Source organism: Scophthalmus maximus, chromosome 16 (genome assembly GCF_022379125.1).
Source record: "Scophthalmus maximus strain ysfricsl-2021 chromosome 16, ASM2237912v1, whole genome shotgun sequence".
NCBI lineage: Eukaryota > Metazoa > Chordata > Actinopteri > Pleuronectiformes > Scophthalmidae > Scophthalmus > Scophthalmus maximus.
The window spans coordinates 2,217,150-2,240,972 of NC_061530.1; the positions used below are offsets into that span (position 1 = coordinate 2,217,150).

General features: G+C 40.4%; 1 protein-coding gene across 8 annotated transcripts; it reads left to right on the forward strand.

Moving 5' to 3' along the window:
• Window positions 1–1,398: 1,398 nt before the first annotated feature.
• nfx1 (nuclear transcription factor, X-box binding 1) lies at window positions 1,399–21,313 on the forward strand. 8 transcript variants are annotated; one of them, XM_035612919.2, is made up of 24 exons: window positions 1,399–1,655; window positions 6,212–6,277; window positions 6,401–7,141; window positions 7,613–7,774; window positions 8,047–8,124; window positions 8,318–8,423; window positions 9,210–9,281; window positions 9,436–9,575; window positions 9,751–9,850; window positions 9,934–10,151; window positions 12,115–12,212; window positions 13,650–13,680; window positions 13,766–13,848; window positions 14,058–14,166; window positions 15,503–15,622; window positions 16,103–16,182; window positions 16,282–16,512; window positions 17,034–17,107; window positions 17,187–17,288; window positions 17,617–17,754; window positions 17,898–17,964; window positions 20,351–20,496; window positions 20,593–20,697; window positions 20,959–21,313. In XM_035612919.2, the coding sequence occupies exons 1-24, from the start codon at window positions 1,637–1,639 to the stop codon at window positions 21,032–21,034; spliced, it is 3,162 nt and encodes a 1,053-aa protein (XP_035468812.2). In that variant the 5' UTR covers window positions 1,399–1,636; the 3' UTR covers window positions 21,035–21,313. The 8 variants fall into 8 exon arrangements, 7 of the variants coding, with proteins under 7 accessions (XP_035468812.2, XP_035468809.2, XP_035468813.2 ...); XM_035612920.2 differs by lacking the exon at window positions 1,399–1,655 and adding an exon at window positions 3,492–3,634; XM_035612918.2 differs by lacking the exon at window positions 1,399–1,655 and adding an exon at window positions 5,505–5,583.
• Window positions 21,314–23,823: the final 2,510 nt, after the last annotated feature.

Consider the following 23,823-nt stretch of genomic DNA (forward strand, 5'->3'; position numbering starts at 1 on the left):
TGCAACTGTTCTCATGGACCCGGACAAAGCCCAGACTTAAACCCTATAGATCATCTGTGGAGAGACCTGAAGTTGACACTTCACAGACACTATCCATCCAATGTGACATATTTTCAGAAGCTAGAGGATCTGCCAGAAATAATGGAAAAAAACTGCCCAAGGAAGGGCAAAGCTTTTCAAGAACGTCAAATACTCAAAGCTGTAACTGCTGCCCAAGGGGCTACTTCAATGTTTTCTAAAAAATATGCTTTCATTAGGGATGTGGAGGGCAAAATGGCAATTGTATCTGTTTAAAAAAGTGAATACAATCAGAAGCCACTGTATCTTGAGATACTTTTTAGGGGCCTGAACCATAGAACCATAGAAAAGTGGGTAAAACTAGCTCAACCTTGAGAATCTACAATAGTAAAATGCATCTTACACAGTGAGAGGTCAGAATTAAAGAGCCATGATTTAGTGGCATATAATGGTGAGTGCTTGTAGAGAATGTAGGAGAACTACGGAGGCCCTCAGGTAATGTAAAAAAGATAATGGGAAAAAGGCCCTCTCTAGAGCCAGTATGTGGTTTATCCGTTCTGAAACATGGCAACAGGATGGGTTCTTTGAGGACACCATCCTTAAGTAGCGATGAAGGTCTTGTTCTAAGCTATACTAGCCAGAAGTAGCAGAGTTAAGCCTTCCAATTCCCCCAATTTTGATCCACTTGCTCTCTTTTTAACACAGCATAAATCTACAGAAAACACCACAATATGTAGTTTCAACCTATGGTAAATGAGCAGAAATACAGAATATGCTGTAAGACTTGAAGCCTATTTTGCCCATATAATCTGCATATATAAACATTTGATAAATGGTATTTAAACAGATAATGAAAGACAATGTAGTAAAACAAAGGTTTAATAATGTACACTACTGTGTCTTCATTACAGAAGATACATTACTGAATAATAGTAATAATAACACTTAAACATGACAGTTCTGTTTATTGTATGTTAGAAACCATTAATTAAATGTTTAATGTTACATTTCATTGTTATTGTCTTTTCGTATCTTCCTCTCAACGAGAGAAGCCTATATTTTCTGTTTTACAAACCCAAACATGAAGCACCATCTTGTGGCCATGCTATGGAATTATTCTTTTATTTTATCTTTTTTTTAATCTTTTTATTCTATCTTTTTCACTTTGGGATCCGAGAGAAGGTTCTTAGAGGACTCCTAAATGACTACTGATTTAATTACACTGCGATACTAGTTTTCTAAGGTTTGGTTTTACCATTGATCATGTTTGAATTAATGATATTCTCAGACGATTTCTTTGATTTTAGAAAGGATAGACGCATTAATGTTCCAATATTAATATATCTGCCATTGTGTGTCTTACTTTGAAAACCATAACAGGAAGCTTGAAAACGTCTGTGCTAGCCTCTAGCTAGCTAGCTAACTAGCTTTGGAAAGGTGGGCAGAAGAGGTTTTTGGAGATATTTGTTGCTTTTTAGGGAGTTCGCCTCAACCAGAGAGGAGGTGAAAATGTGACCAGTGTCGCTAAGTACCAGTATACTCTTATCATATCTCAGAAAACAGCATTTTGTCCTCAAACTTTCGGCGTAGGAGAAGCAACAACCAGAGTGAAAACTAAATGGCCGAAGGCTCCTCAGGTAACTGACATGCTCTCTACATATTTGTTTTACTAGCAAACAGTGAACACATCGACAAATTAGGTGGCACAAACAAATTCTAACTATTCAAGATGAACTGGATTGATTTTACTGCACACTTTAATTCATTTGCTAACGTTTTACAGATTGCATTTATGTTGTAAGTATCATAGCCAAGGTTAGCTACCATGAACTTTCAGCTAACATCAGCTAACATGACTTAGCAGCTGATTCTTTGAAAATAATGCACTTTGAGCTCGCTTAAGGTTGCTAATGTTAGCCTATCTTCTTAGTGTGGTCACGCTTCTCGTAGCTGACGTGACAATAATAATAAGGGTGAAACCTTTGAAAGCCAGGAGCTGATAAAAGTAAATCAACGTGTCAGCCCGTGGAAGTACCGGTATTTGTTTTAATTGTTTTATATGGGAAATGTGTGTCTTGGTGATTCCTTGGTGATTACGTGTTACTGAATAGTTTTAGTAAAACTGCGGGCTAAACTGTATAATAAACTTGATATGAGTCGTCCCAAAAGCAAAAGTAATTCGACATTAAATCATTAGTTAAAATAAAAAAATCAGAATCAGAATCTTTATCGTGTTTATTGCCAAATGGTTTTCACATACATAGAATTTGTTTTGGTGTATAAAAATCATTAGAAAAATAAAGGGAAATATAAAGCAAATTAAAAGACGAGCACTTTAAGTACAAAAAGATAAGGAATAAAATTAGTAGCAAATACATAGATTTTAGATTTGAGAATAAAAGCAATAATAAAAGCAACTCTATTTGCTGCTGACTCCCCATGTCTCCCATACAGTTTTATTCAATTTAAATTGTTTAATTTTAATAATGTTTTGCTGTATATACTACAGTTGATAACACTAGCAGACAGGTTTTTAGGCTCTGGTAACTTTTGATTTTGTTGTTATCTTTGACTACTGTAATTGTATTTTCTTTTTATTCAGTGTTTACATTACATAACATTCATTTAGAATTAATTTGACTTTTCAGGGGCTCTCGCTGGAATGCATTTAACCATGAAGATATTACCCAAAAACACTTCCTTTAAGTCCTTTAAATTATTATTTTTTTTTAAAATAATAGATTCAGGGGGTAAGGTGCAGTCTGAACAGGTGAGTCAGTTTTCAGTCTGCGACGGAAGCATTAAAGGGTTTCTGCTGTCCTGATGTCAATGGGGAGCTTGTACACCATTGAGGAACCAGGACAGAAAACAGACAGGATTTGAATGAGCAGTGGCTGCCCACCTCTCACAGTGAGGGCGTAGCAAGCCGTTTAGCAGCAGCAGCAGAGCGGAGTGGATGGGCTGGGGTGTAAGGTTTGACCATTTTCTGGATGTAAGAAGGGCCTGAGCCATTAGCAGTATGGTAGACGAGTACAGTGCCTTGAATCGGATTTGAACCACCACCATAAGCCAGTGCAAGGTGCGGAGGAGCGGTGTAGTGTGGGAGACTTGCTGCATAGGTTGGATGGCACATGTAGGCAGACTGTTTTGGAACTACTTTGTTTCCCAGTGAGAAAGAAATGTGTCAACAGTCACATTGTCTTTGCAAGTTTTATTCCTCAGTTGGATCTACAGAGCATACGTTTCCTAGCTACGAAGGACAGAGTCTGCACTCAGAAGTTGGTAACAGACTCTGACCCCGAGCAGCAAAAGCAGCTGCATCTTAAAGGCCTCAGCCTGGCGGGGGTTTCACAAAAGTATATGATCAAAGGATCACTGTAGTTAAAAGGACTAAATAGACCACCAGTGAGTTTTTCCAAGATGCAGACCTGGATTGCTTATACATACACTGAATAAATGTGTAAGACAAACGGGTGACCAAACAATACAAAGGAATAAACAAGAATACAACAGACTAGCTAATCAATGGAAAGCAAATCAACAAGTGTGAGGATACCAGAGGCATGAGTAGACAGGAAAAGGGGGGGAGAGAACAAAGATAATGACAACACAAAAGGTACAAAAGGTTCAAATGATAAATTGCCATTACACAGACCAGCTAGGAGGGAGTTGCAGTAGTCCAGGCGTGAGATGACAAGAGGCTGCACCAATACATTTGTCGCCTTCTTTGTGAGGAACAGACTTATCCTCCTGATATTGTGGAGGATGAATCTGCAGGAGCGGGTTGTCACTGCAATGTTGGCAGTGAAGGACAACTGGTCCTCCAGTGTCACACCCAGATTCCTTGCAGTTTGAGCATGGGTCACCACAGAGTTCATAATGGTGATGGAGAGGTCGTTGGTGAGAGGGAATACGGTCAAGTAGGCAGGTAGTGGGGCGGTGGGAAGTGACCAAGGATAGAACCTTACTGGGAGGGAGTGGTAAAAAAGAGAATAGTGAAGGGGATGGGGGGGAGGGTATAGGATAGGTAGTGTGAGTAGGAGGGTCAGGAAATGAGGAGTGAATGTCAGCTACCTTTTTTGCAAAGTAGTTTACAAAGTCGCTTGGAAAGAGGGAGGTGGGGAGCGTGGGGAGTGAGGAGGGTAAAGAACATGGAAAAAAGGTTTTTGAATGACGAGAAGGAAGTAGATTCAAAGAAAGAGCTTTTAGTAGCAGATAAGGAGGCAGAGAAAGGAAAGAAGAGATCCATAGGCAAGAAGATCCTCAGGGCACTTGGATTTTGCACTGAGCCAAGAGAGGAGGAAAACAGGGACAGTATTAGTGGAAGAGGGAAGGTTGGCAGCTTGAGAGAGGGGGAGAGAGTAGGATATGAAGAAGTGGTCAGAGACATGGAGAGGAGTGACAGAGAGCTCAGTGGTAGACCAGTTTCTGGTGAATATGAGATCACCAGAAACAGTGATCTATCAGTCTGTTTATTATCAAAGTTTCATAAAGCTATACTTTTTGTTGCCTCTCAGATTTTTTATATCGCTCTATTAATCAATCGTAGACTGATGAAAGACCTTAATTGACAGATGAGTCATGATCAAAAACTGTAAAAGCCTAAGAGATAAGATGGTGGCCTATATATTGACCAATATTAGCTCATTGATATGTCAAATGACAAAGGTCAAGAAGTTGAAATACAGAAATGCTAAGGATATGTTTTGAAATGGTGTCTTTATTCTTAAAGTCCCCCTCCACTCAAAAAAATATTTTTCTTCCGTTTCTGTCCTCTAAAATGACATTGACTTTAGGGACTTGCGATATGGAAAAAATCTTATATCGATTTTTTTTTCATATTGATCAATATCGATATATATAACGATATAAGTGATCAAATCACTATTTCTGTCAAGCTTAAAGGTTATGAGATGTAAAGATATCATAATATTTTTTTTAAGTATTATTTATTTTCTGTGAGAAGTTGAACATGACAAATGTATTGTAGAACATTTACACAACTGCTGCTGTATAATGCAGTTGTATAAATACAACGGCTGCAACTGCTATAGATGCTTTCGACACAGTTTGCAGCTCACGCTACTACTGTTGTCGGACTTTAAATATTCCTCGGACTCTTATTTTAAACAATGTCCTCATCTTTTGAGCCTTGGGCTGTGTCTGTTGGGACGTCTTCTTCCGTAACGCTGTTGCTCGAGTTAAAATTTCCTGTCGTCATTTCTCTTTTATCTTGCTCTCACTCCTGACGGACCGATGTGCACGCTGCAGAAGCTCAAACATAAACAGAGCTGCTGCTTCTGCTACGCTCTGTGCGTCAACCTAACTTGATGTGGCTATAACTCTATTTCAGCCACATGATTGGTTCAGCACAGCGCTATTCTCATTATCATTGGCTGCTTGTGTTGTCTGTCAAAACATGGATGGAATTAGTTAGTTATATATGTTATCGCACAGTTTGCATTAACAGTTCGTGAAAGTTTTATGGCTGAATCTCGCCGATGTTGCTGGTAGCCATCTTGATGCGCACATTCTGCCACCGGTCAAATACCGTGAGCATCTCTGGTGAGCGGGGCGCGCGGCCTGTGTCATTTGCATATCATGAATGTTGAGGAATTTCCGTCTATCCTCTCCTGAGAAACTCTTAAGATGAGTCTTCTCAGGCACCAAGCAAGGTCATCTTATCTATGGCAAGCCGAAACAATCATTACGCAGCTGATGTCTCATTCAAGGTGTCATAGTCGCGGGGAGATGGCGACATTACTCAAAGCTAAATACACTACAGAGACTGGGGATGGGCAAGACATCCACGGTTTCCGTCTCCCTGAGTCGGCATCCACTCCATCAATTATTCCATTTCAATGAATATTCATAGTCTCAGAATTCCTCAATGAGGGAGAGAGAGTGGATGGTTTCCATTTCAGAGGGTTTTTTAAAAACTTTTTGGGGTAAACTGTTATACAAATATTAGCATATCAGATTATTTTTATATACTTTAAAACGTGACTGGAGGGTTCTTTAAGTTTATCTACCAGAGGAGTGACAGTTTTTTTCAACTGTAAAATGTCATACCTACTACTTGGATGCAATTGAACAAAAAAATTACCTACTGTTTAGTTACTGTGACTATTTGGTTGTGATAATTGCACAAACAGCTTCAGGTTTTTAACACTGTCATCTTTTCTGTCTGCAGACCCACCTGACCTCAATCCAGATGGGATGTCACATGAAAATCCGCATCAGCACAAATCCAGAAGAGGTCAGTCCAGATACAACAATGACAGAAAATGTAATAGTACTAGTTATGATTCTTCTCAACAATTTGGACACTTTCATCAAGGCTTTAACCCCCCATTTAGTTATAATGATTCAAATTATCCAGCGCATCAGCATCCTCCCTACCAAAGAGAGGATGGAGCCAGAAGGCGAGGCAGAGGTAGAGGGAGGACAGAAGGGAACAGAAGTATAAATGGGAGCTCCAGCTCCGAGTGGCAAAGTCCTGGAAGTGACTATTTCTCCCACAGTGGAAGCAACAGAGGTGTGGGTGGCTATCATACATCTGCGTATCGCATGGATGGACCTGATAGGCGTAACTGGAGAAGAGATGATGTGATCAGAAATTCGGGACACACCAATGAAGACCAGGACACCTCTGCGAAAAAAACAAGAAAGTTTGGCCAGGAGCAGAGAAGACGAGAACAAAACAAGAAAGGCACCCACTTAAAGGAGAATAACACTTCAGTCGAGCATCAGAGGTCAGATGACTCCAAAGGAGAAAATCACCCTGCAGAAATTAGAGAGAGAGCTCAGCGGAGCAGAGCAGGGCCAGACTCTCAACATGATGATTATCAGAAGAAACACTCTGAGACAAAGCGACAACAAGGACCGATCAAACCGCTCAAACTACCAACTCAAGAGGAGGTGGGCTCGGAGGGGGGAGCCAGCGGCCAAGATAACTCGGACCACAGCAGATCATCTCAGAATCCAAACAGTAAAGCTAGGGGAGGTTCGGGAAGACACACAGCCCTCCAGGCCCAAGGAGGGAGACGAACACACCGTCAAAACCACAAACCTGGTCCGAGGAACCGGGACAAGATGCCAGAGAGCAAGGAGACACAGACAGGTTAGACTGAAACTCCTTGTAGACTCGTGTTGACACTAAAGATCTGGTAATAATTTGATTGAAAAGAACATCAAAAACTGCCTTTACCTTTTTGTTGCCTGTGTCGTTACAGGATGTAATGGTATAACTCTAGGGCTCCTGATTTTTCCCAGATTTGATCATTATAGCTTCAATTTTAGATAAAATCAAGACCGGTCCCATATTGCCTTTTTAATTGTGAGCTTTTTCAGCTCATTTTTCATGAAATTAATATGTAGGTTAACTATTATAAATGTATTGATGGCGTGTGCATCCTTCTATATACACCACCCGCTGCTTTTGGATAAAGTTGGACATGATCAGGTAATGGTCTAACATGATTTTTCTCTGATGGAGCTGCCAAAAGTGTCCTTTAGGTCAAAGAAGTTAATTGTGTGTTATTATGCTTGTAGCTCTGCTGTCTCCTGAACCTCTGATCTCTGCCCTCTATAGGTTGTCTTATTGAACAACTATCTGAAGAGAAGTATGAGTGCATGGTGTGCTGTGATATCATCCGACTCATGGCCCCAGTGTGGAGCTGCCAGAGCTGCTTTCATGTCTTCCACCTGAACTGTATCAAGAAATGGGCTCGATCCTCAGCCTCTCAGGCAGACGGTATGACCTTTAAACAACATCTGGATGTTTATTTTCTGACCAGTTAATGCTACACTAACCTAGACTCTGGTCATTGTGGATTGTCCTCAAAATATAAAACCCTGTCTTAATGCTATAAGACAATGTCAGATACATCTGCTTTACAAAAGTAGTTATTGTTGCCCTGTTAACAAACATTGCATTGGTATTCCTGTTATGTTGCATAACATTACTTTACTCGTTATGCATATTTAAAAATAGTATTCATGTTTTGAAATGACGCTATTTTTTAGATTCAGCTGAAGGTTGGCGTTGTCCAGCCTGCCAGAATGTTTCACCGAAACAGCCGACTTCCTACTCCTGCTTCTGTGGTGAGTGATAGCTGCATTCATACAATTAAATCCATCCTAAAATAGTGCAATATTGGGTTTCAAAATTACATAAAATTGTTATCTGTTTTGAGTAAATCTTTCTTATAAGATTTTTAAAAAAATCTATCAAGGCTGTCACAGAAAGTACGTGAAACAAGGCCATCATTCCTTTTATTCCCCATTTAATTTGCAGGGAAAGTGACAAACCCGAAGTGGCAGCGCAGTGAGATTCCCCACAGTTGTGGTGATATGTGTGGAAAGAAAAGAAGTGGAGTGGACTGCAACCACCCCTGTAACATGTGAGCCTGAAAAAACCTTGTGTTGTCTTGTCTCTGTATTTTTTAAGTTATGCTTTTAAAAGAGGAAATGTAATTTTCAGGCCAAGTAATAATATGCAACACGATTTTGACAATTCTGACCTTTCGGAGTTTGGTAAACAACCAGCTGCCGCTGATGAACGAGCATTTGACTAAAAGTACCCAATATTTTCATATTTCTCCCACAAAAACAGCAATACTCGTTCACAGACGTGGAATCATTATCTCCTATCTGCTCTAGTCTGTTGACATTTTCACGTCGCTCAACAAACATCACGTGATGCGTTGCTCTCAGTGGTTGTAGGTCTATCCAATTGCGTCCAGAGGCATTTTGCTCTTTGTCTTTGGGTAATGACATTTGGAAATCGAAAACGAACTGATAGGTTCCAGACTAATATGCATTTGAGTATTGAGTATGCCAGGCTAGCAATCCACTGAAATTAATAATCATTGTGTTTCAGTTAGGTTTTCTGCATAGTATTAGAAGGAAATGGGTCCTCTTCCATGTTGCACCACCATATTTCTGTAGTGGGTGAGATTGACTGGCACGCTCTTGCCTTCGGGGTAAAACTGATGGGTGAAGGGAGAAATATTCATTTGTTTGCCATCAGCAACTTCACCGCTAGATGCCATTAAATCCTACATACTGGTCCTTCAACAGATCTATATGAAAGTTTCCTATATATTTTATTTTATTACTCAAATACCCAAAACATGGGTTTACATGCGATGAATGCTTATCTTAATACTTTCTTTATTGTTCTTCAGCTTATGTCACCCTGGACCTTGTCCACAATGTCCTGCCTTTGTAACAAAATCCTGCATTTGTAGGAAGACCAGGTATTTCCACCTTGTGTACATCTTTCTTTTCCCCCAAGTACCTTCTATATGTATTTCTATGTATTTTTATGATACTCCCAATAGTTTGGTTTTTCAAACAATCCTTATTTGGAGTTTTGACTCCTAAATTAATGATTGAATCATCTCTTTCTAGTCAACCAATGCGTTGCGGGCAGGCTACAGTGCTGCGGTGTGACAAAGTGTGTGGTGCTTTACTCAACTGTGCTGAACATACCTGTACACAGGTGTGCCACAGTGGAGCATGTCAGCCCTGCCAGCTGCAGGTTCAGCAGGGTGAGTCTCACTTTGACAGAACCACCTAATATAACATTGACTGATGAAATGAATGGTGCTGTGACCTTTCTGACATGGCAGTTTCAGTTATTGTAATAATAAATAATTGAAATTCAGGCATTGAATTAATTTGGAATTAATGAATCCAATTTTTTTCTGGTTTAATTTTCTGTAGTTTGCTACTGTGGAGTCACAACTCGTGAAGTCCTGTGTGGAACAGATAAAGAAGGATTTGATGGTCTGGGACATTGCTCCTGTCAAAAAACGTGTGGAAAGTAAGTACATCACCAATAATGTCATCATCAATCGATACTTAAGCTCAGTTCCACTCATCGTGCAATGCTATTTCTCTGTGCAGGATGTTGGACTGCAAAGCCCACCAGTGTCAGCAGGTGTGCCACCGCGGTCCATGCCAGCTGTGCCCACGCTCCCCTACTCTGGTGAAGACTTGTCCCTGTGGTCAGACACTGCTGGCCAAACTCCTGGAACTGGGCTACTCAGAACGACATTGCTGCTCTGATCCCATCCCTTCCTGTGGAAAGATGTGCAACAAACCCCTGGCCTGTGGCTCTAGTGGTGAGTCATGAGACAAAGTGTGTCTCAACTAAAGATTGACGTTTTTTCAAAGGATGGCTACTGTCTCATCGAAACCTTCTCCCTGGCAATACTAACATTAAAATAATGTCTCATAGCTTAGTGTAACTGGTTAAGGAAGGGAACTGATGCTAGCCCCATAAAAGAAAACAGGCAGAGTATAATTGATGGCAGTCTTAAGATACAACAGGTCGTTATTTCATGTTTGCTCACAAAAATCTGAGCTTTTAAAATGATGAAGAAAGTATGGAAGGGTTAAGGGCTAGGCATAAGAAAAAAATGAGAAAAAGAAGGGGGAAAAAATCTTCCTCACTTTCAAAGAAAAACCATTATGATGACTTTCTCTGCCAAAATATAATGACTTCATGATTGTTAAACCTTGGTTTTATGTTTTTGGCTTTTCGCAGAACGCATTTCGTTGAATGAACATGCTGTCCTCTTTTCTTATGTGTATTTTTCTTAATGTTACTAAAGCCGACCCAGCTCTTAAAGACATCTCTTTATTTTTCCAACAGCTTTTGTTTGAATTCTGAAATACTGGGCCTCATGCAAGAACCCTTCATACGCCCAAATTTGTTCTTAAACCGTGGTAGAAGTGATTTAGGAGAACTTCCCGCATTCACCATTTTTTCGTATTTTACGATTTCTTTCAAAATACGCACAGAATTGACAAGTGGTCGAGACTTCTCGTAGGAGTCATGTAAATTGCTCTGCTGTTAAACACACCAAGGTTTTCCACTTACGAATCGTTTTTTTCTAATCATTTAAAAAAAATTATTAAAGTGAAAAAAGTTAATACTATATCTAATTATTTATTTTTTCACCTCGTTATGTTAACATTTTTCTGATGATTCAGCAATACGAGTTATAATATATTTCTATGTTAACAGTGTTGCACAATGGCCAGGAGAGCGCACATCTTTGGCAGTTGGTATTGAGTCGTTGGGTTGACATGTCAGTTGTTTGTTGTCACCATGCAAACTATTTTCACACCATCTACCTAAAATCCATACAAATGACATCTCTAGTCAACCTGCAGACGAGGCAGGAGCATCATAAGCGTCATATGTCACTCGTGCCGTTGTGAAGCCACAGATGGTGATGTGAGGGAAGGTGATGAGCCTTATCACAGCTGTGAGCTGCTTTACACGCCAGAGAAGAAATGTAAAATAATTATAAAATGGTGCATATTGTTTAATATTGCAATGAACGAAGGTGAACTGATTGAGCAGCAGCTAAGATATGTGCAACATCGCTGGTTATGGCACTTTTTATTCATATCAGTGAAGAAGACTCACCCTGACCTCCCTGCAGTTATCGATCAGTGTTTTGTTCATAAGCTATTTTCATATCGATGCATTTCCTCTTTCTTTCTGTGACAGTGATTCACAGGTGACTCAGTATTAACAGATCTGCTTCAGTCCATCACTTGTCTCCTGCTGACACTGCTAAAATATAAACTCATTTATGGATCTCTGAAAACAGAACTTCAATCTCTGATCTCGTAAATGGTTTCTTTTTACTGTTTGACACTGGTTTCATGAATGAACTCTTCCTGACATGAGGCAGGAAGCGAAACCGTATATGGTATTTTGGGGGCGTTGATTATGCTAATTTGCAATCCACCGGCACGCTCGCTCAAATATGCACAGGTGAAAATCATCCTGTCTACGCACATAATTTACACACTTTTCTGAAGATAGAAGCGTTTGATGAATCCGACAAGGTCTGTTTGTACAAACTCATGGTACAAACAAGTTAGAGAAATTTAGAATAGGAATACGAACATGTTCATGCATGAGGCCCATTGACACTGATTTAAACTCCTGCTCAGTCGTCTTAAATATTCTGTATGGGGAGACATATGGGCAGAGGTGCGTTATCTTAAGCTTAAAGGCAGTGTTCTTACAGTTTGTGAGGAGTTAATGACCTTGTGTCATTTCAGACATCATCCATCTGTGTGAGAATATTTGCCACGAGGGCAGATGTGGGCCCTGCTCGCTGACCTCTACTATCAGATGCAGATGTGGTTCCAAGACCAAGGTGGGTGGAAACACCAGAAGGACATCTGTTTGCTGTATTGGTGTCACTGTAATTTATTTTGTTTTATGTGACACCAAAGATCGGAAAATAATTTTCTTATAGTAAAGAACTGGAAGCCCCAAGGTGTGATAGAATTGAGCGGGGAAAATATAGCCAGGTTTTGTCATTACTCCTACGACTAAAAGTAGATTCTATCTACACAACTGTAATGCTGGAGGCTGGGAATTAGAAAAAGTTTTGGGATGATTCATGGGTCAATTCGACAGTGATATAAGACTATTCCCATGACATCTGATGTAAGAAACTATTGAACATGAAATACTATCAAGTCAAGTCAACTTTATTGTCAATTACTGCAATATGTTCCAGACATACTGAGGAATTGAAAATACGTTTCTCTCTGACCCACAGTGCAATAGTACAAAAAAATAGGATTAGTTATATACACAAATAAATTCTAAATAGTGCAAAAGTAAGGGTAAGGCAAAACCACATGGTATAGAAAAACTAGAGAAATTGAAAATGTATATACATGTAATGTAATACTTTACAGTATGTGAAATAGACAGGAAACTAAATAAATATAATAAATTGAAAATGTGCAATAAAGGACATAGAGTGCAGATTGAATGTAATAAATGTAGAGGGGACTGATGAAAGTGACAAAGTGTTCCTCAGAGTCTTTTGAGTCTTTTGTAAAGTGACCGTTACTGTTCCTGATGGGGGGGGGGGGGGGGGGGGGGTTCAGACTCCCAGCCCAGAGTTCTTGGGGGCAGAGGGGAGGGAAGGAGGGGACGGTGTTGAGTTTCCTGACAGCCTGGTGAATAAAGCTTTTTGCCGGTCTGGTGGAACAGGCTCAGAGGCTCCGGTACCTTCTTCCAGATGGCAGGAGGCTGAACAGGCTATGTGAAGGGTGGCTGCGGTCACCCACAATGCTGGTTGCTTTGCGGGTGAGGCGGGTTTCGTAGGTGTCCAGGAGTTAGGGGAGTTGGACACAAATGATCCGTCCAGCTGCCTTCACTATTCGCTGCAGTTTCTTGCGGTTGAAGGCGGTGCAGCTCCCGTACCACACAGTGATGCAGCTGGTCAGGATCCTCTCGATGGTGCCCTGGTAGAAGGAGCACATGATGGGTTGGGGGGCTCTTGCTCTCTTCAGTTTGTGGAGGAAGTAGACTGAAGAGAGTAAGAGCCCCCCAACCCATCATGTGCCCTTTGACCAAGAAGGCAATCCTGAGGAAATGGATGTAAATGAAGAGAGATATAACATATGATGTAAAGACTCAGATGTTCTGAGAATTCATCAATTGACATTTAATGAAATATGGACTGCTTATAAAAAACATGAAAGGCATTACTTAAACATTCTAATAGAGAATTAGTTAAATTTGTTCTGTAATATTTTCAGGTAACAAAAAAAAATGCATCTTTGTTTTTCAGGAGGTCCCATGTGCAACAATCCAGAAAGAGGGTGAGATTTAAGATCATTCAAATGAAATTAAACCGATGTAATATCACATCAGCTGTACTTGACAAATTTACCCTTTCTGTTCCAGAGGAGCTGGTCTTCACTTGCGAGAAGCGATGCAACAAGAAACGATCCTGTGGCCGACATAAGTGTGGCGAGCTGTGTTGTGTGGTGAGAATTATTCTGAATCTGTGTCAGTGTTGTGTTTGTTTAGAAATCAAGCACAACTCGTCCAGCACTGAATAAAGACCCCAACAGTGTTTTAATAGTGACAATATCTCAGGTTGTTAGAAAACTGAAAATGTGGTAAACAAGGACTGTTCAGTGTTTGTTTATTAGGACAACACTTCACCATATAGTTTCTGTCTGTGTCCATTTAGACTCTGGAGCACAAGTGCCCACTGATCTGCAGCTACAAGCTCAACTGTGGCCTCCACCGCTGCCAGGAGCCTTGTCACCGTGGAAACTGTGAACCTTGCTGGCAGTCCAGTGAGTCCCGCAGTCATTTTCTCTGCTCCAACAGTATTTATGAGAGTCTGTCTCAGAAATACCATGTTGTCATTCAGTGACGGACTTGGATCAAAAAACGGCCCTGGAATTTTCAACACACACCGGCCCTATTTTCAAACCCAACAACACCAACCCCACCCAAATCAAAAACATCAAAAGCATAAAAACCATACAGTCTGACCAGAATGCAGAAATTTGCAACACACTCAAACGACACACACTATCGCCACAGCCAGTGCCCGGTGACTGCGCCAAAAAAATGGATTTTGTTTTTGCACAAACCGAACCGGCAGCTAGCAGACCGTGAGGAAATATTCACAGATTTTTACAAAAAGTGTATTGGATTAAAATCGCAGTAGGCTACAGGCAACATGGTATGACAGTCTGACTGTGTTTTCAGTCTTTTTCAGACTGTCCCAATGTATGACGAAATTTGACAAAACAGACTGTAAATTCGCAACTGTTGCATCTTCATCAAATATAAAGCTGGATGCATTTACTTATGTTCTGTAGTGCATTTGGGGGTAATCCATTGACTTTTATCACTGGGAAATTCCGAGGATCCAGACACGCTAGATCAGCATAAAGTTCCCTGTGCTGCTGGACCAGGTGATGCATACATTCTGATGCTGTACCGAGAATGATGTTGTGGACATTGATTCTATAGACCGCCAATGAGTCTGTAGCTGTGTCCGCTGCATCACCAGACTCCCCTGGCATAACTTTTCTTTTCATGGTGTGTTTTGCTGGCAATGCAGCCTGCACTTCCATTTCAGATTCCTCACTTACAAGTTTTGTGTTTGCCCAGTTCACAAAATTGTCTTCAGCCTCTATCATTGTATCAAAATCTCTCAAATAGTTTTTCAGTAATGGTGTATTTCTTTACCCATCCGATGGGCGCCCAGGAGATCTATCCCTCTGGTCTGAGGTTCTTTGACAAGGGCGAAAACAGTGCGAAAATATGCAGGAACACTTGCGCAGTCAAAACAGTCTCATACTTTAAAAGTGACTCCATGAAGTCATGCTTGTGTTTGTCGCTGCATGCATAAAATGACTTTTTTTGAAAATAATAAAATACAAAATAGTTTTTACTATTATTATTTTTATCAACGACCTATTCTGAGCAGCTCATATAGAGGGCGGCCCTTCTGGCATTTGCCCAAATTCCACATGGCCTGTTGTCATTCAAATATAAATCATTTGTGATTTTTACCTAATCTTTTGGGGATTTGGTCCTCTGTGGTATTATAGTTGGCATTTATGTGTTGTGATGTAGACATGCAGGTCTGTGTCATGTGATTCCATCTGTTTGCAGGTTTTGATGAACTGACATGTCACTGTGGGCTCACTGTGTTGTACCCGCCCATCTCCTGTGGCACCAAGCCACCAGAGTGCAAAAATCTGTGCACAAGAAGACATGAGTGTGATCACCCAGGTAAGATATCAGTGTTACCTCTAGGAAAACAAAACCTGTGTGGTGCTTAGTATACCTGCTGTCTGAAAGAAGTTTTTGAATTTGTTAAAGTTAGATTAGCTAGATCAATTTAGCTATAATTATTTGTCCATGAATATCAATAGAGAATAACATGTCATGGTGAATGTTCTTTTGTACTTCACTTTAGCTTGTTAAATCTAACCTTCTCTTGCTTATCTCCTCTTGCTGTCTCTGTCCTTACTTGTCTCTCTCCCTGCCTCTCCTCGGGGGCGTGTCGCCCAAAGATTCTAGAGCGCTCCGTCGTTGTGTCCTGTCATGTCAAATTATAACCCCTAGCAGAGTCGGTTAATTGCAACTTCAAAAAATTCACTGCCGCTGCAAAATGTACATGGCAGAAACCCTGGATCTAGCAATAACTTTTTACACTTGTTTGAAATCAAAACTAAGAATGTGTTCTCTTAACATTTGCCTCTCTTTTAGTCTTTCACAACTGCCACAGTGAAGAGAAGTGTCCACCTTGCACATACCTCACTCAGAAGTGGTGCATGGGGAAGCACGAGGTAACGTTCTCTGAGTTAATTTGCAACCTCTATTCTGTTGTTATTATTCCTGTGAGTAAAGTGATGCTCTTTAGTCATTTATTTATTTTTGACCCACAGCAACGCAGCAACATCCCATGTCATCTACAAGACATTTCTTGCGGCCTGACATGTAACAAAATGCTGCCATGTGAAATGCACCGCTGCAGACGGATTTGCCACCGGGGCGATTGCTTGGCAGAAGGCACTTGCCAGCAGTCCTGCATGTTGCCTCGTCAAGACTGTGGTCACCCGTGCTCTGTTCTCTGTCATAAAGGCAGCAGCTGCCCACGCACCACATGCACTGCCAAGGTAAAAAACACTGCCACTGAGAACAGCTGGACTTCTGGTGGCTGAAAAAGGGGTTACAAACTTTACGCAGAGGGTCTTTACCTGGATTCACTGAGAGATGGGGCATAATTTCCCACTATCAAATCTTTCTCAACAGTATAATAACTAATTGCCCTGATGAAAAAAAAATTGTGAAGACACTCAGTTTTATGAATGTTTTTCATCACCCTAATGATTGAATTGATTCAATAGTCCAGCTGTGGCTACTAGGCTGCTAGCATAACATGATAACTCCTGCAGTAGAGTATAACTCAGAAATAGTTAACATGAATTCAATAAAAACATTTCAGTGGCAGTCCTCCAAATTCGAGAGCTCAACAAATGATGAGACCTTTCACAGCTGCATGAATTCCTCACATGATCAGTGTCAAATTTTTAAAAATCAACGCAATTGTCAGCTTACAAAAAAACATTTGCAGCAGACTGAAGTCCCTCATATTTGTACAGCTCTGGTGGAGTCTAATTCTTCATACTTTTCACAGGTAGCTCTACAGTGTGATTGTGGTCGAAGAAAGGAGACAGCCATTTGCACAGAAGCAGCCAGTTCATATCGGAGGTCAGTTTCTCTAGTATATTTTCTGTACCATTTAAATTATGAATATGAAGTAATTGAAACATCACTTTATGTACTGCAGGTATGCAGCCATCGCTATGGCCAGTAAACTGTCTGACATGCAGCTTGGCGATTCAATGGACATTGGCCCGCTTCTTACTAAGAAGGAGCTGAAACAAACCAGGTAAAGTAATTAAGGAAGAATAATTCTCGACACTTAAAGCCAATGCAGTAAAATGAATTCACTAAATGATCCAAGTAACAACCCATCAGAAAAGCCATCCATAGAAATGTATTTCTTGTTCATCATAACCTTTTGTTTCTGCATAAATATTTAAATCAATTGATCAGCGGTTTCTTCAGCTTCTTGCATGACTCAGCCACTTGGGACAATCTGTTTGGTAAGAGGTATTATTTTAGCACCCAAAAGTCTGACAAATAGGCCTCGAACAGCACTCATCCTAATGGTATGATGCAAACCCTTGATGTATGTTTGTTCATATGTTTTTCAGGCTTGAATGCGACCAAGAGTGTGCTACCTTGGAGAGAAACAGGCGCTTGGCTGAGGCATTACAGATAGACTCATCTACTGACCCCTTCAATGTCCGCTCTACCTCCATATACAGTGACAGCCTCAAAGAGGATGCCAGGTCTGTCTTTGACACTTTTTATGAAAACCAGTTATCGTTATTGGCAAATTTGTCCATTTCACAGCATCACGGCCAACAACCAACAAATTGACTAAAACCTCTCCTTCCGGCTCCTCTGTTTTTTTTTCTTGTTTTTTTTTCAGGAAAGATCTCAAATTTGTCACAGATGTGGAAGAGGAGATCAAGAATCTTGTTGAACTTGTTAATAAGGTGAGATTATTCAGTGAATCCTCTTTCCAGTCTAATGGACCTAACAGGATGGATGACCAATAATGTGCAGCGGTGCTCCCTCTGTTGTCTGTTTTGGGAGCCTGCTCTTTGGCAACAATTGTTGAAGAAAACAGATTAAATGCTAAGCTTACACTTCAGTTAATTATACATCATTAATTATTAGAAATAATATTTTGATCATGAATTTCATTGTCTCATGTTTAAATACAGCTTCAATTAATTCAATTCAATTTTATTTGTATAGCGCCATATCACAACATACATTTTTCGCAAGGCACTTTACATAGTGAGGTCAATATTACAATATTACAGGGAAAACCCAACAAATCCCACAATGAGCAAAGCACTTGGCGACGGTGGAGAGAAAAAAACTCCCTTTTAACAGGAAGAAATCTCTGACAGAACCGGACTCAGTTGTGGGCAGTCATCTGTCTGGACCAGTTGGGGTGAGGAGAGAAATGGGGAAGAGAGGAGAAGTGGGCAGAAAGAGGGTGGGAGCAGAGACAGTAGGAGAGAAGAGAGAGAGAGAGAGGACAGTTGTACAACCGTCGCTTAGTTCATTAGAACTAGTGCCAGTTTGGGGGAAAAAAGCTAGGCCTACTTGATTAGACTTCCAACTTTAAGTTGTGACAATAATGCATGAATCTACACCCACAACGTAGTTCATCCTCATGTTATTTTCTGACCTAATTGTCATATATTCACCCATATTTGGACTTGGTCAATTTTCCAGTGGACCTCCAACATGGAACCAGCTGTGGTTGGTTATAGATTTCTCACAGTACGATGAAGCCTCCCTTGTAACTGTTTTTAAGTCAGGCCAAATTAGTAGGTACCTCATGGGGAAGCTAGAAAAAGACTTTGTGTTCTTTATTCAGCTTTCTTTGGTGCAGTGCAGGCAATTTTGGATGAGGCTGCCAAGGTCACTGTTGCTTTCGTTTCTTTGACAAATATAAAATATTATTTATCACCACCAGAATCTCTTTTTGGAACAAGGAATCATGGGCGCAAGGCATTTCTACCTTGGAGTCTGAAAGTTTTGTTTTCCCATTTTTATCATGTCTTAAATGTGCTGCAAAATGTGCTGCCCTTAATGCTTTCATTTTGTACCTTTGGTCTCTTTTTGTGGGTTTCTGCACTCGCCAAAATTAGGTCATTAAATCTTATCTATCAAAATGTAGCTGTAATACTTTGTAAAAAGCCTCTGGCAAAGAAGGTTGACCATAATTATGCCAGCTCATTTTGCCATCTTTTGTCCTTTGTTAGAATACCACTATAAAAGTCAGGTCAAACTTGCATGAAAATGCCAACAGAAAATAGGCCACACATATACAACATTCACAAAAGTATTTGGAAACTCAAAACACTCCATGTGTCCACTCTTTTGGAAAGCCTTTCCTTAAGATTTGGGATCATTGGAACATAAATTTGCTCTCATTCAGCCACAAGAGCATTAGTGAAGTTGGACACTGATTTTGGGAGATAAGGCACGTAGTCTGCATTCCACTCAATCCTGATGTTTTTTTTGAAGGGATTGAGGTCAAACGTATGCCGAAATGTTGTAAGCACCCGGTTGTCTAAAATATCTGTTGTATGTCAATTGTGTCTAAAATGTATGTTGTTGCATTAACATTTCCCCTAATAGAGTAAAAAAAAGCACAATAATCCAGGCATATTTGCAAACTTTTGACCATATAATGGAAATACCACATTATAATTCAAAGGAAACAAAACAAATGAAAAACTATACAGGGATACAAACTTACATAAGTTTTGTGTTTGCACTGTTTTCATTAATTTGGAGGGAGGAGACAGACAATGTACAGCACTAACAGATTAGATCAGTGAATCCCAGCCTTTTTGGTTTATGAACCATTAAAACAAAGCTATATCTTCTTTCCTCGTGCCTCCACTGATTGCAAGTACTTTCAGTTTAATCACCATCAGATTTATATATTTATTTGAATACTTTCTAGACGTTTTAAAATATAACACTATCGTTGGATACAAGAAAACAGCATCAGTTGGAAGACAGTCTGCTAAGATAAATCTGATATGGTGTTGCAGAAACATGTTTCTGCTTTCCTATTAATCATTTTGTTGGAACCTCTGGATTACAAAATACATTTTGGATGTATTGTGATGCAAAAGTTATAAATTAGGATTTTATAGCAGCATAGTTACATTGACATATGTTAGGTAACCATTAAAGTTTACATTTGCCATAAGAATTGCATGAATGTATACAAATAGAAGACTAACTCCAAAAGTAAATCTATTGAGGGCTGATAGAAGCAGTTCAGAAAGGCTTGGAAATGCCACTTAGTATAAATCTGTAATGGACATGCATTACCGATGTCTGCAGGCAAAACAGCCAAAAAGGAGCCACTGTTTCCCGCCCATGAACAGAGAACACCGGAAGATCATCCATGAGCTAGCCGAGGTCTACGGTGTAGAGAGCGTGAGCTACGATACCGAGCCCAAACGCAATGTGGTCATCACAGCCCAAAAGTAAGACCTTTTTCCCAAAATACAGGAATAGCTACGATAATGAAATTTTTAAAAATGATCGTGGATTTTAAGGATGTGCCTGTGTGTCTTTTCCAGGGGCAAGTCAATCTGTCCAAACGCAACCCTGAAATCACTGATAGAGAGAGAGACGGCTGCGAGAGCACCTCCTCCCATCGCTCATATCAAACAGCACAGCAGCAAGTGAGTCTTCATCTGTGGTTAAAGATGCCATTTCCTAACCAGACTGGTCATAGCAACGTACTTAAGAATCACATTGAACTCTTACTTACTCTGCCATTTGACTTTTCTCTTGATAAGGATGAATTAACAACTTCAGTAATATGCAATTGTCTTGGGTCCTTCCATCTTTGCATGTCCATGCATCTTGATTCATCTATATCTTGTCTATTTTTCATATTTCACTGCCTTCTGTTGACTCATTTCTTGTCAATTTTACTCAAGGGTTGCCGGTGAAACCACCTGGTCGAAGATGGTTAAAGAAGAGCCTGTGATCGATTATTTTGATGTCCAGGACTAATGAGGCAAGAAAAAAAGGAGGAAACCTCAGGACTTGTTCAGAAACATCACTCTATCTGCCTATAAGTCTGAATAACATTATTCTTTTGTGTTCATCAAAGTTCGATAAGTATTCCTCTGGCTTCAAAATCAAATCAAATATTGTTTGAGAATATCTCTAAAATGGGGTTCCTGCCCTAATTTTGGAGGAGGAATTGAATGAGTGAATTCTTCCTTATGAATTTAGACATTAAAGTTCCTCCTAACTTGCTCAGATTCTGAAGATGGAACAATATGAAAAGCTCCAGAGTGTTTTCTTTTCCTCGTCTGCAGCCACTCCCTCATAGAAGCAATTTCATGAAAGCCGAATTCCTCCTTTTGGGACACAGTTGTTGATCTCTAATGTATCAGCTTTGAAATCAAATCACTATGTGTGAAAAAAGCTCCCATCTCAACAGTAGATTATTTTTCAGATTGAGCACTCGTCTGAGATTTTCCAACAGTAAGCCAAGTCGTTTTTAAGCAATCTTAAATTGCACCACCACCAGCTAGCACGTTTCTTAAAGGGGCAGTATGCAATTCTAAGGCAAGTTTGTAAACATCACACATCGACATGTTAAGATACCTGCTAGCAGGTGGCACTGCAACTCAGGACTTTTGGCATAGTGGTTAGGGAGCCGGTCTCCCATACCCAGGGGTTGCAGGTTGGCGGCTCGACCAGAGCAGTAAAATCAACAAGAAAAAACAAGGAGAGAAACAAGCTTTCTCCAAAATCGCTTACTGCCCCTTTTAGGTGTCGATGAGTGATGTTTGCAAACTGCACTCGCAGTTTTGTTTGTGTGGTCTGCACCATTTTTTTGTTTTACAATTTACAGACCCAGGGCTGAGCCGTAAATAGTTTTTTTTTGGCACCCACAATAAAGCAACAGCTAGCGGACGGTGAAGAAAAATTCGCTGATTTTTACAAAACGTGTATTGCTTTAGAATGGCTTACTGCCCCTTTAATTGATAGTTACTTAATCCTTGACCAATGCTTTATAGACCTGTAAAAGGCCATTAAAGATAAATAATTTTGGATTGCTGGGTAATGAAAATCCATTTGGATTGTGTTTATTCCAAATATTTGCTGGTTAGGATTTTAAGAGATTCTATGTCATATATGAAGAAACCTCTTGCTTTTGTAATGATGTTTTTAACACTATTTTCTGACATTTCATATTGACAACATATGTGATTAATTAGCCTATTCCAGGAAAAAAATTGAAGAAAAGTCCATAATGAAGTAGCCATTAGTTGCTGCCATACCAAGCAAATGAAGATCAATCTAGAAAATATAAGCCAACTGTAATGTAGGCAAACTGAACAAACTATATTCATCCATTATCTATACCGCTTTATCCTTTAATGGTCGCAGGGCAGCTGGAGCCAATCCCGTTGACACTGGGCGAGAGGTGCAGTTGAACAAACTTTATATACTAATAGTAAAGAATTGTAAGTGTTTAATACGTAAATAAAGGGATATTGACCAAGAGACTCTGCAGACCTTTTCCGGAAAGTAAGTGGCCATATGATCCAAACGTTAAACAGATTTTATTTTACAATCTGAAAACCAAATTGTTATTATTAAAGGTAGGGTAGGCGTTTTTGTGAGATGCACTTTCTGTCATTTTACTTGAAACCGTAACAAACCGATAAAGATGAATACATTGAATGATCCAACACTGAAACAAAATCAATCTCTCATCTGTGGCTGCGGCACGACTGTAAAAAATACGACCAATCGGAAAGTTCTGACCGGAGAGAGTGATTGGTTGAACCGGCTCTCTCCTGCCTGCGCACACTCCGCTCGTTCACCACACAGTCCGGCGAGTGACAAGTCTCCTGCACAGCCTCTGCCAACAACCAGAGCTGCCGGTAGCCGCTGCCGGTACCAGACAAATTGCTTCACTGAACTGAAGAAGAAAAGAGTCGCAGAATGGCAGAGAAAGTGTAAAAAACAGCTTCTGGATGCAACAGACAGAGCAGTGGAGAGGACTATGGACTGAAAGAGGTTGCAGACCACAGGAGGAGTGAACAGAGTAAACATCATGTGGCTCTTCACCGCTGGCGTCAGCTCTGGGAGGAGCAGAGGTTGAAAGGTAATTTTCTGCTTCATTTGGGTGAAAGTGGTTTATGTTCACGAACTGTGTAACCAACAGAACTGTTGGGGAGCTTGTGTGTGTATCAGGCAGCGCACAGTTAGCTTCGCTGGAGGACACTAGATAAGTTAGCTAACGCAATGTTAGCTTGTGTGTATCTACAGCTAAAGTTGCCTGTGTGTTCGCCGGGTGTCCTCACTGTCTTTATGAGCAAATGTCGTTTGATTGTTTATCTATATCCGCTCTGAACTGGACGTAGCGTTACGTGTGTGTGGGGGAGGGGGGTGTAGTGAAAATGCCCGGTGTGCGTGGCAAGAGGCTTGTAGTAGCAGTTGATGTGCATGTTGCAGTCTGTGCAATAATAAATGCCGCAACCCCGGGCATGAGGGGCAAAACCGTCTCCCTGCTCCCAGACTCCGGTCCGGACGACAGGCAGGAAATGAAATGAAAGGTACTGTTCAATGTAAGGTAATATGAATATTTCACTAAGTTGACCTCCTTTCTCTTATATGTTGTACATGAAGAAATCCAGGACCTGGAGGTTGTCTGCCACAGACCAGAGCAACGACCAGACGATCCCCATCAACAGCTAGAGAAGCAGGTCAGCAGAGGACCAGGTGAATCGGCTTAGGATGCTGTAGGTTGAGCATGAAGTGGTAACATACTTGTGTAC